This window comes from Kryptolebias marmoratus, linkage group LG22 (assembly GCF_001649575.2).
Source record: "Kryptolebias marmoratus isolate JLee-2015 linkage group LG22, ASM164957v2, whole genome shotgun sequence".
NCBI classification, from domain to species: Eukaryota; Metazoa; Chordata; class Actinopteri; order Cyprinodontiformes; family Rivulidae; genus Kryptolebias; species Kryptolebias marmoratus.
In genome coordinates, this window is record NC_051451.1 from 16,108,002 (window position 1) to 16,121,386 (window position 13,385).

At 37.9% G+C, this 13,385-nt stretch overlaps 1 protein-coding gene across 2 annotated transcripts in view; it reads right to left on the reverse strand.

Annotated features, from left to right (window-relative positions):
* Positions 1-2,395: 2,395 nt before the first annotated feature.
* LOC108242381 (cGMP-dependent protein kinase 1) overlaps positions 2,396-13,385 on the reverse strand; it is an 88,854-nt gene continuing 77,864 nt past the window's right edge. For both annotated transcript variants that reach the window (XM_017427173.3, XM_037973710.1), the window contains 10 exons: positions 11,426-11,500; positions 7,230-7,326; positions 6,983-7,122; positions 5,831-5,920; positions 5,519-5,660; positions 4,969-5,132; positions 4,632-4,754; positions 4,483-4,545; positions 4,335-4,401; positions 2,396-4,184 (listed from right to left, as the gene is read on the reverse strand). In XM_017427173.3, the coding sequence (XP_017282662.1) occupies positions 4,086-4,184; positions 4,335-4,401; positions 4,483-4,545; positions 4,632-4,754; positions 4,969-5,132; positions 5,519-5,660; positions 5,831-5,920; positions 6,983-7,122; positions 7,230-7,326; positions 11,426-11,500 (1,060 nt within the window). In that variant the 3' untranslated portion in view covers positions 2,396-4,085. The remainder of the gene's footprint in view (positions 4,185-4,334; positions 4,402-4,482; positions 4,546-4,631; positions 4,755-4,968; positions 5,133-5,518; positions 5,661-5,830; positions 5,921-6,982; positions 7,123-7,229; positions 7,327-11,425; positions 11,501-13,385) is intronic.

A 13,385-nucleotide genomic window follows, 5' to 3' on the forward strand; every position in this document is an offset into this window, starting at 1 on the left:
GGACTGCTTTTCAGTGTTTGTGGAATGATAATGACTTGCAAAGGTCTGTCTGGATACCCGTCAGTCACGCGCACAGGACATACAGTAGCCCCACGCGTTCACTTTAAGTTGTTTTTTTTTTGTTTTTTTTTTTGAGTTGATATTTTTTTTAGTTTGTTTTCTCGGCTATTTTTGTCAAAGTCCACCACTTTTGTCCTTCATTCCTCTTTAAGTGAAGAAACAAACATCTGTAACGTACTGCCAGAGCCCGGTTTTAAAAATAATAATTTGTATTGATCATATTTGGAGGAAAAAATAAACGCTTTGTTTGATTAACTTCAATTCTTACTGTGTCAAGAATAAAACGTTGTGCAACAAAAGAATATTTCTTGCAGACGTTATTTTTTTATGCGTAATTATTAGAGTAACCTTTTTACTCCTTAAAATGGCCCAGCTTTGTAAAGGGGACTGTTTGGTTAATCCAGCTTCTAAAGTAGACTATAGCTGCCCTTTGGTTCTTTGTGGACCAGCGATTGAAGTTACTTTGACTCGATTAGCTACTTCATTTGATCCTCCTGATTGCGAAGGTGCCAATTATCCTCCAAAGTTTGCTTGATTGTCCCAGCGGCGGACATCAATGTAGTGGGATATGCAGACCATTAGGGGTGTGAATAGTTTACGGAATTAATGGACTTCCGCGGGGAGGCCTTCTTAGGGTTGACTGGCACTTTAAGATTAAAGGTGACTCTGATCTGCCCTGAAACCCTGGACCCTTGGGTTCCAACGTAAAAAACAGTATGGAGACATGAATTCAGCATTATTCAGATGCTATTTGTAAATCAAATCTGACCAAAACTGTTTATTTTAGTGACAGTCAAGAAATTATTTTAAGTGTTATTTCTGTGAATCATAGATAGATAGATAGATAGATAGATAGATAGATAGATAGATAGATAGATAGATAGATAGATAGATACATAGATAGATAGATAGATAGATAGATAGATAGATAGATAGATAGATAGATAGATAGATAGATAGATAGATAGATAGATAGATAGATAGATAGATAGATAGATAGATAGATAGATAGATAGATAGATAGATAGATAGATAGATAGATAGATAGATAGATAGATATGCTGAAGTTTGGGACAGTGTCTGCATTAAGGTATCTTGGCACTTGGACGTCATCTGCTGGTCACATTTGAGTGTGAGCCCCTCCATTTGTGTTGGTGTGTCCTTGTGTGTGTGTGTGTGTGTATACCTGTGTGTAAACATGCAACACAGCTCCATGGACATCTGACAAACACACTAGCACTTTGCGTGTTTGAATTGCTGCATATCTTTTGAAGTAGAGCTTTTATCTCCACCTTACTAAATGTCAGTGCAGGTAAGGTGAACTCCTTTGATGCACTTTGATCTCCCAGAAGTGTCACCCTGTTGTTATGACTGAAGCCATTTCCCTGTCCCCCACCCCATCCTCCCAAAAAACAGATTTGTTGTGTGAATAACATGGAGACCGTGAGATCATATCCACTTACCTCTAAATGGATGGCATTAACTCCAACACTGATTATTAGATCGCAGGGCATTCAAAACAGTTCACACAAGGCTAAGGAATTTTAGTTAAAAGATTTTTTTTTTCTTCTAACCCGGAGCTCCCTCTTGTGGCAACTACAAGAAACTGCAAAACATCAGCCACAATACAACCCTTCCTCTGAAGAACTAAGAGACAGACACGACTCAAAAGTATTGTTTTTTTTTTACTCTATAATTTTAAAAATCTTACACTCTGCAAAATTATTGTACAGCAGAAAACAAACATGACACAAGGCAGATGTCTGGTAACTTTGCAGAAGGCAGTCAAGTAAAACTCAAATTCAGTGGTTTGGAAAGTGATGACAAACATAAGGCTTTGTGACAAACATAACCTGCCAGTAACACGGTAAAATACATAAAGTTTATGTACAGAATTACGATTTTTTTCCTTTTTTTTTAGCTTTTCCATCATTGTAAATGTGATAGTGTGAGTCTGCTTGAAATCAAACCTGATCAGCCTTGTTCAAACCAAACAAAAGTGAGAATTGGAATCCCGATGCACTGAGATTAATGTTTTTTAATGATATCAATGGTGGTAAATATAATGTTTATGTTAATAACTGCAAGTCATTCTTGCCTTCTCTAAATGCCCAGATATCATGGCTAAAACAGATGATTTGTGGTCCTTCTGAGTGATTCAGTGATTATTGATTACTGGTATTTTGTATCAGGCCATATGTGATTGACTTCTGAGGATCCCACAAGGTAAGAGAAAAGCATGTCATTGCAGCTATGTTAGGTGTGCCAGATTTGTTTTACTTTTAATAAATGTTACCATAAAATAAATTTGACGCAAAACAGAAAATGGATTTCCTTTTTTTTACTTCCAAACTGCCATGATTTTTTTTTCTTGATGATTAATCCATTTATTAGCTATAACAAAAGATGAAAAGCAATCATTTAGGAGGACAAATGTTTCTGAGGTGTATATGTGCTCATGCAGCATTGAGAAGGTCATGTAATGTTAATTTAATATGCCATTGACTTAAGGCACTTAAAATTCTTTAAATTTTATTTTCAGTCTTTTGAGAGTAAGAAGTGATGTGTTGGGTGATTGTGGAGATCATGAGTCTTCACAAAATTCATGTAGTTTTTCCATTAGGTTTGCAAAATTATCATAAGGTGGTGTTAAGTTGAGTTTCTCTCAAGATATAGTGGATTTGGTCAGTTTTAGTTCCCAAAATGAGGAAAAACAATCAAAACTAAAAGGATAAACTTGTGATCTTTTTTGAAACCACCCTAAAAATACCACTTAGCACATTGTAACATGGTGTCAAGATCTTCACTTAAGTTGAAAAGCTAACACAAGTCTCCACTTTTTTTTTCTAAAGAATGACATCAAGTACATTACAAAGTAATCAAGCACAAAATAATCACAATACAAAAACAAATAACCAGTTCTGCCATTTCAACTTGTTCACCAACAGCACCAAAGACATTGAAACCATGTTCACAGTTATGTCAGAACTGTACAAGAGCAAACAGAGAACATCTGGTTTGGGTGAATAGAGAGAGGCATTTAACTTTTGTAAAAACAACAAAAAAACAATGCTGAACTAATGCTTAAATGAGCTTCTAATGTGCATAATGACATTTTGCTTCATGGAAATACTAACTGACTTGTTGTGAAGGTGTGAAATTCATTAAATTTTAAGCAGGGCACTTAAAAAGTCATGTCTCTTTCCACTGAATGCACAGTGTTTGTGCTTTTCAAGTTAGATAAATCTCACATAAAGTGTACTAAGTATCTGATTTGATCCCAGTCGGGTTTGTTTATGTGTATATTCAAATGCTATGTACCATACGTAGTGTATGCCATATAGGTGTGCTAAGTAAGAAGAAAATCTTTGACATTCAGGTTAGTCTTGAGCACTTGCAAACTATAGTGTGTACATATCTGGAAAGTATCATGGATTGTAGGAGGGAGCTGCACGTGAAAAGCCAGGCAGCAACAGCAGTAACATCCCATCCCAACGTTCAGCAAATATTTCACCAAATACCGTAGAGAAACAAACCCAGGAAGGAAAAGTTACCTATCTGTCTTTTCTCTTTTTAAGCAGTATTCCACTTTTTCACACTTTTATTTGTCCTAAAATCACAACTTAGGCAAGTAATCAAACATTCATACATCTGCTAAGCATTTTTTCCCCGCTATGTGGGAAAAACTGGCTCCATTATCAGCCTCTGTTGTGTGTGTATGTCTGTGTATCCCTGCACTATCGTTGCTTTTGCCTAGAAACTTGAGTGTAAGACAACACTGAAGAAGTGCTACAGCAGTCCCATTAGAAAATGCTTTATCCAGAGCCACAGTGGGAAAAAAAGGCATATCGGTGACCCAGAGGGTTTGCCATCCATCTTGCTTATCATCTTTTCCTAATCGTCTTTTTAATTTTTAATGCAGTTCTGTTTTATTCCTTTTCCTACAACCAATTACGTCCTCAAAATGGCCATCCAAAGCCAAACAAAAGAAGAGTTTCTTTTGGTTTTAAGTGGAGAGGCGGACTTCAAAAGTCAACATCCCAGCCGGAGTTGTCGTCTGGAGGCGGGTCTTCGTTGTCCTCTGGGAAGCTGTCAAAGTTACTCGTGTCAACTGGTGATGTGACCTTATAGAGAGAAGAAAAGACATCTCATTTAAATAAAAAACAACAACACCATAAAATGGCCTTTGACTATATGCAACAGAGAACAAAAGACGACGAAGGAAATGAGAAAAAAATCATTGATGCGAGACGCTGTTGGGATTGTGCACTTACATTAGGGATAATAGGAGGTGTCAGCGTCCCCTTCTTCAAACCCTCCCAATTAAAGCCTTCAAACCATCTGAAAGAAAAAGGAAGCTATTTGACTGCAACACAACAACAAAAAAAACACTAAAAATGTATAAGTAATAACTTCACTTACTTGTGCTTTTGGATGTCTTTGACACCATTTTTCAAGTTTCCCAGTCTTTCACAAGGATTATCCCTTAAGAAGGGAAAAAAAGAGAGATCCAGCATACAGATTACATAAATAAATATCTGAGTCGAAATGCCAGAAGCACCAACACTTACCTGCATAGCTTTTTGATTAAGTTGGCAGCGTTTTTGGTAATTTTCTTTGGAAATTCAATCATGTCGATGCCTCTCAGAATGATGTTGTAGGTTTTCATTGGATCAGGACCAGAGAATGGAGGACTACATAACAAAGAGCCATGATATTAGTAAAAAAAAAAAGTAGGAAAAAAAGTGCATGACAAAGTGTAAATGTGTCACACTTACACTTGTCATGTTTTCAGAATATTCTCAGTGTTACTAAATAGAGCGTTATGGGTTATAGCGTAATGGGTTAGCGTTATAGAGCGTTACGTAATGTATTTATTATTACAAACATGTCCAGCCTTTTGCTTACCTGCCAGTTAACAGCTCAAACATGAGGATCCCCAGAGACCAGTAGTCGGCTGAGATGTCGTGACCCTTGTTCAGAATGATCTCCGGTGCTACGTACTCCGGTGTCCCACAGAAGGTCCATGTTTTTTTCCCGAACCCAATCTTTTTAGCAAAGCCAAAGTCCACCTAACAGCAGGAGAGATTATGTTCAAATTTAGCAGCAAGACCATCAGAATTTCAAAAGAAATTCAACCCAGTTTAACTTTTATTTAACACTACTTACTTTATTGTTTTATGTTAAAGTTGGAAAAAGTCACAACACGTGTTTTTTAGAGTGAGTTGCTCAGTGTTTTGTAGAGCAGAGAATGGAACAGTGAGAGAACCAACATACAGTCTTACCTACATACATTTTTTTTTATTTATAGCTAGTGTAAAAAAAAAAAGTTTGATATTTCATTGTAAGACTGGAATGGGATAAGATTTCTCCCGTTTGCATCACATAGCTGTCTGAGGAAAAAAAAATCACTGACATCCTTGTTAAGATGGGTGGTGATTACATATTGATTTCTTACCAGTTTGGCATAACCCCTGTGGTCCAGTATAAGGTTCTCCGGTTTCAGGTCTCGGTAGATGATACCTTTGGAATGCAGATAAGCAAAGGCCTCCACCACACAAGCTGTGTAAAACCTGGTGGTTGAGTCTTCAAAAGAGCCCCTGGAAACACAGAAGGACAACCAGGCTGAATGATGAATAAAAGGAGGGAAGATGCAGAACCTCTGTAGATTTGTTCTGCTCAAGGTTTTATGTGACTAGTTAAAAAAACATACCCACTGCTATACTCACTCTAGATTTGTGTAATTAAAACTGGCTTTATTAGAGCTTACCGGTCTCGAAGGATGGTCCACAGTTCTCCTCCTAAACACGCTTCCATCAACATGTAGAGGTATTTACTGTCTTTGAAGGTTCTATATAGTCTAAAAAACAAACAAATACAGCCATAAAAACCATAAATATGTAGCAACATTTGGACTGGGGACTAACAAATGGATGTTTTTGGTCAAAATTGAAAAAAATGCTGAGTTTTTTTTTCTAAACTGATTGTTAGCGCCAATTATTATTTTTTTTATTCATTTAAAAACTGGTGAATGAACATTTTCACATCTTTGAACACGTTTTTCCAGGGGCTGTATTGCTATTTATGAATAACATTGTCTCTTTATCTTTTAAACGTATGTACCAGCCCACAACATCCTTTATATTCTGCACCTGGCACCATGGAGTAACCTCCAACAACCTCAATTTGATTTGGTCCAAACCATTTTCCTTTGGTTTCATTTGACCCGTGGTCTACCAAACAGCTTTATTTTTCTTGTCATATGCTTTGGCGACTATTAATCTTGCATTCTTTGTTTGTTTCAGCCATTGCTTTCTCCTGGGCATCATAAAAGCTTTACTGTCAGATCAGCTAAAGGAAAAAAAATCCATTGTCTTTTTTCATATGGATAGATCAAAAGCACTTTGTCAACAGTAAATTATATATGAGTATTGAACCACGATTTGGGAGTGCATCTTTAACCCAAATTTCAATACTGCTGCAGCTTGGTTTTGACTTACAAATGGTAGCATCCTAATGCTTGTGTACACTTTGATATTTTGGTATCTTACATGCTCAGGCAGTTCCTCGCCATGTCAAGACAGCTTAAACTAGACACATACCAAGCCCAAATTAAGAAATCTGTAGCATGCAAATGCCTTTTTATAGCTAGGATTATGCAGTTAACCTTTTATTGAAATTGCATGATTTCCTTTGCTGTAGTGATCCGCAGTAAAAGGATTTTAATTGCAGGTTTTGTTTGATTGTTTTAAGAAACCTTTACTAACAAGATCTTGCTCAGCTAGCCCCATAGATAAATGTTTTGTAATTAAATCAGGTACTCCTGGCTCCAAGTTAATAAAGCAAAGATCTTCAAGAAATGTCAAGCACAAAATAAATTATGATCCATATAGCCTTTTTAATAGCTGTTCGGGGTGTGTACCTAACAATAAAGTCAGAGTGGGCCTCTTGCATGATGAGCTTCTCTGAACGAATGTGTTCCTGCTGTCTTGTGTCGACAATGTGCCGCTTCTTCAGGATCTTCATGGCGAAGGTCTTGTTCTCGTCACTTTTGAGTTGAACCTGAAAAAAAAGTGAAGGCGTTTAAAATAAAATCTGTGCAGCTCGACAAACACTTCTAAAGATTAAAAAAAACTTTTATGTCAACGTTGCAGTGCAGTTTCCCATACCAACTCAACACGTCCAAAGCCGCCAACCCCCAGAGTGTCGATGATATTAAAGTCTGCCAGGTTGAGACTGAAGAAAAATGCGTTCTCTGCCTCGTACCTGTAGTGCCAGGAAAGAGAGGAGGGGAAAAAAAAGAAAACACGGGGAAAGGATTAGAGACAAAATAAAGGATGAAAGAACACATAATCCACTTTCAAAAATCTGAGAAAAAAAAATATCCGTTTCTCCCTGAGATCATTTGTTTGCTAATCTTAGGGGGATTTAAACCACAGTAATCTATCAAGGATGTTTTCGAGGATGTGGAGCGTAAAACTGCTAACACATGAACAGGAAGTGTTTGGGTTGAGTCCCCTGGCAAATCGTCTTGACCCGATGTTTGAAAACAGACTAACTGCCCCTCCCACCCCCCGGCCTGTCCCCATTCTTGACAGGAAAGAGCAGAAATGGACTATCAGTCACACAGGTCGCTCACTTCTCAGTTGGCTGTGAAGACATGCCTCGGCTCTGCCGCTGAACAATGAACACCACAATATGCAATTGCTGACCCACACATGCTGGCAGCAGCGATTGTTTCCACATGTCCATCCCATATCCCCTGATGGCCCCTGTCTTTTCTGGTGGTTGTTCGATCCAGACAGAGTTTCATCAGCTCAGGCTCTGGATCAGTGAGCTCAGGACAGATCAGAGACTGGACAGGCCTTTTAGGCTCCCTCGGACTTCAATGTCAGACTTTTTTTTTAAAACATATAAACAGTCTGACAGCATGTTAAATAACAGGCATTAAAATATCTATAAGAAAGACTTGTTTATAACAATTCAGGTAACTTCCTTCATATGGTGTAGCAGGAATTAAGTTTATTTAACTACAAATACCTGATTTTATGAGCCCTGTGCATTGTGCTGGCACGTGTTGGCAGGTCACTGAGCACAATGTTGCTCAGAAAACAAATCGGGTATCCAGGGCACTCACGTTTTATTTGTGTCTGTCTAGGCACTATTACTATCATGTGACATTTTGAGATGATCCCTTTCATCACCCTTCCCCGTTCTCTCATCTGCATTGGCCTAGAAATGACTGCAACTGAAAAAAAAAGAGTTTTGCTCAAGACAAAGATGAATACAACAACCTAAATGAGAGTAAGGAAGTGTTTTTTGGGGGATAGTGACAGAATTACTAACAAGAGGAAGTTAAAAACTTATTACTACACATGTGGAAAACAAACACACTACATGAGAAGTAGCCATATTGTGTCACAGCCCTGTTAATGCAGGACGTGTCACAAGTTATTTCAAGATAGGAAGAAATCAAAACTTTGAGGAAATTTTACAACTCAAGAAGCTTAACATGGTCTAGTAGTAATTGTATCATTTGGCCAGCAGGTGACACCATGTTCACTTTTCAAGGCACTTCCTGAAACTAAAAGCTGAACCACAAAATTCACTTTTTTGTTTTCAAGTGTCAGAAGAAACGCTTTAATGTACTCTGTTCTACAGAAACACTGAGTACTTTTATAGGAGGACACAAACTGCCTCGAAACACCACTTTCACTGCATTAAACTAGGATTAAAATACTGGTAGTCAGTCTTTCATTATATCACAATCAAATACACACAAGCCCTGTTAGAACCAATGTTAAGTATAGATTTCCTTTTAATAAGGAACGCTGTACAGAAAAAGATCTGTACACAGGACTGAGACATGAAATTATCAGGATCCAGAATATGATACCGACAGACAGAGCAGATGGGATTGGAACTACACAACAACCTAAAATAGATGTTATAACCCTGACCTTTAAGTAAAACTAACACAGTGCTCAGCAGCACTGAACATGGTAAAGTCATCCTGGTTAATTATACAGTTTTAAAGTCCATTAGGTGACTCTAAAACATGTTACTTATTCATGTTATCTGGAAAATCAATTACTTGGACGACTGTTTCCCCCCGCAGGTCAAGTGGCGCCCCAGTGGGTGATAATCTGTACATCTGAACGAATGAGGTCTTGAAAAATGATGCAATCCCCCACGGTACGTGTGTGTGAGAGTATTTCATGTGTAATTGTGTGTCCTCTGCTATTATCCTTGTTTATTTTGCTCCCATTCTTCTTGGTCTAGACTCCAGGGAACTGAGCAAGAAGAAAGCACTTGTGACCTTAACGTTGACACTCTTTAAATGCCACTTTTATTTAAAATGATCTCTGGCTTACTGAACTTCCAGGCTTGCTCAAAACACCTGGGAAGAACTGCGTCATGCACGGTCATATTTTCTCATTATTGGTTTTGTTACAAAGGGCTTTTTTTTTTGCTTGATGGCAGAGAATTAATAATTAAATGTGAGTTGAAATGTCAGTGCGAAAGGACAATAAGAGGGATGTTTTCATAAAAATTAGGCAGGTGTTAACCTATGTGAGGAAAGTCAAATTTACAGGTTTAATGTCAGAACAAAGAACCTAGTTTTTTAGGAGCTCTTTGAGCCTTTACATGAAAGACAGAGATGACAGGACAAAACAGAGCCCTATGAAATTTGAATAACATCAAGTGATTCTCACCTTGCCTTCAAATGAAGCAGCTTTAACAGATGTTAAAACAGTGAAATGTAATGTCAAATATACTATCTGCCCTATTTGGTAGAACACAAAGCTCCTCTTGAAAACAGAAGAACCAGTTCAATCAGAAGCGGCGTTTGCAAGCAGCTCAGTCTTTAAAGAGCAGACCTGTCAACCTCGCAGTGAGCAGCTGTAGTTTGCTGTGCAGTTACAGTGCTGCTGAAATGTATCTATTCGCTGTGGCCAATTAGAGATTGTTTCCACCACTGTGGGATCTTGACTCAGGCTTTCCTCACAAAGAGACAAATGTGCTCTGCTGGGGGAGACAGCAAGCAGGAAGGAAACGTTACCTTAATCAGGGTGAAAAGTGCTTTGATGTGACAGATCTGAGGGAGATGAAGAAGTAAGTGGTTCTGTTGTAAGGTGAAGTTCTGCGAGAGAACTGATAATAATGTTACAAACTATGCAGAAGAATGATTTTTTTTTTTTTTTACTGATTTGCATAGGATCAAACTGGCTTCCCCAAAGAGTGTGGGATTGGAAGAATAAGGTGAGGAACGTACACTGCAGGTTTTGCACTTCTCGCGCATCTGCTGGCAGAGAAACCATGGTGCCATCCAGGTGAATGCCACTGGACCCCTCATAAATGCTGCCCTCCTTTTTTTCCCCTCAGCACCTCTTTAAAATACAGTAACTGGTGCTATCTCCAGCTCTGCGCTGACTAAATGCCACAGACTTGCAAAATGTTTTGGCAGACAGCTTGGAAGTCAAAGCAACCCAGAGAAATCTAGCCTGCATGTTGCACGTCTTGATTTCGCTGTTGGATTGCTGGTTCTCACTTTGACTCACAACAAAGTGTAAATTGAGTGAAATTATGTCATTAGATGTCTGAATCAACCCCAAGATGATTCCCTTTATGCCAATGTGAATTGTGCCTTTCATGGTGCTTATTTAGTGTTTCCATAGTGATGATAAACGGAGTAAATATTGATTTCTCCAGAAAAAGAGGGCTTCTGCTATCTGGTTTGTCAGAAGAGGTAAACAATAATGTCTTTGCTTGTGTGTGTCTGTCTGTTACCAAAATGTCTCAGGAACCATTAGACATATTTTAATGAAAATTGCAGAAACAATCAATGAATGGACATTTAAACGGATATACTTTTGGAGTCAAATGTCTGACCTTCAATAACACAAAATAGGAAATACCTCAGTCCATTTTACAGCTATTGAGCTGAAATTTGGTGTGGTAGTAACTTAACACAAAATCTGAGCACAACATGTTGCACAAGTTCTTTGATTAAAATTTTGCCATTAACTTAATCCACATTAGCCAACACAAAAATGTGTATAACTCAGTAAATCCTAAAGACACAGAACTAAAATTTATTGTGGTAGAAGCTGAAAGTTATTCCCAACACATCTGAGCATGACAGCTGGTGGGATAGCATGAGATTGTTTGACCAACACAACTATAACTCTACATGAGATGACACAAAATGCAGCAGGCAATATGAATTTCTTCAAGGAATGTTAAGCCTGTAATTTTATTATGTAACATTCCCAACATGCACCAAGCATGAGGAGTTGAGATTTTAAAGCACTTCAGCATTAAAAGCCTTCCACAGTAGGTGTTGAAATCTTGTTTGACTTACTTGGCTTTGGCATCAGCATCTTCATGGCCTTTATTGGACACATCCTCCAAACCTCCAATCAAGTGCTTGAATGAGCTGAAACACAGTGAATAAAAGTCACATTTCTGACTCAGAAAAATCAGTTTTCTACTCGGGCTTAAGCAATAAACCCATTCTCTCATACACCACGTTATGAATTAATTGCTTTATGGTTACAGGAAATCAAGCAGTTTGTACACCGCAGGTGATCAGTGCACAGTGCATGACCAGGCGGCCATAAAAACACTGCCAGTAACTATTAAATATTCATCAACCTGCTTTTAGAGACAAGCCTCAAAAAAAAAAAAATCACAGAAGAGAAGCCTGAGCTGTGCCAAAGAGGTGAAAAACACTGTGACAGCAGATGGTGGGTGAGTGGGAAGTTTGAGAACAAAAAAAAAAGTAAGAGAGTGCATTATTATTTTTTTTTACTGAATAAATTATAAAATAAAAACACACTGTGCTGAGTGATAAGGCAATCACTGGATTTTATGTAAATTATCATTAGGCATAAAAACCCTCTGGCTGTTTTGTATCTTTTCAGTACTTAGTCAAATCATTTGTGTTATATAACTAAAAGAAACAAGAAAACAATGTTCTTTTAATGTCTTTATTACAAAACTGCAAAAAGGAATTAAAGTTAATCTACTCTATTATGATTAAGGTAACTGCAGAGGAGATGAAAGTTATTTTAAAAAAACATTTTGGTGAGACGCTTACTGCATAATGATGAGTTCTACAATTCTCCCTCTCATTTAAATAAAATCCCACGCACTTGCATTTGTGGCGAGATACTGGATCACAAATTTAGTTTGATATCTCTATTACAACACTTGTTTCTCTCAGAAGAATTATCCAGATTTATCAAACGAGGGCAGCGAGCTGAGGCAGTTTTCATGTGAGGCTCGCCGAGCTGTCAGCCACAAGACGTGACACATCTGGAGTTCGCTCCTGTTGAGAGCGTAACGCCTGTTAGCTGAGTCTTTCTGAGCGGAGCGTTTTTTGTTTTTGAAATGTCTGGCTGCTCACGCTGTTGATGACTCCCCGTCGCTTGTTTTCATTACAACTCTCTTTCCCACGTCTCCTGTCATTATTCTCATCTACAACTTATGCTGTATCATTTTAAAGCACCCATGGGGACTCAAAAAAATGAAATCAAATGTGCAGAAGGACAAAGAATTAAAAATGAATGAATTAATTAAAATATGTCACAGTTAAACGCTTTGAACAAGCTTCGTGACATGACAGCAGTAGATGCCTCTGTGACAGATAGTGATCTGGGTAAGAAGACACTAATTACACGGATCAATCTGATTTTTTAATTTTAATCAAAACAACTTAACAGGTACATATGATTGCAATTGGATTTAAATTGGACCTTTTTAATACTTTTTTTAATTATTGCCTAAGCTGACTTTAGTTGAGCATTTCCACTGCATAAGTAACAGAACTGAATTGGGATATGATTGAGAAACACCTCTTCTCTATTTAAGAACTTGTATTTCAGTCAAGTCCATTGCAATGTAAAAACTCAGACATAAAACAACCCTGTCACTTTCCTCTAAGCTGCCTAAGTCTAAAAATATCTAATTTAGGGATCTGTTCAAATTTCCAAAAAGACTTAAATGTCACAGACCCAGCTCGGAGTAGTCGTCGTCCAGCCTCTCTGTCCTAATCTCCAACCACTAGCTGACCTCTATAGCCTGTGATTTTGTGGTGAATTGGGTTTTTTCCTGTGTTTTGTATTATTTCTGTTTTAGTTTATTGGTTTGTGTTTAGTTTCTGTTTTCTTGTTTTTCACTTTCTCATTCCTCCTCAGTCTATTTCTCTCTCTGCATTCCTGCCACGCCCACTTACACCTGTCAAAGCCTGCTAATCATGTCACCTGTCTCCACTTACCTGATTATCCTCAGCACTTTAAAACCCGGTCATTTCTGTCTAT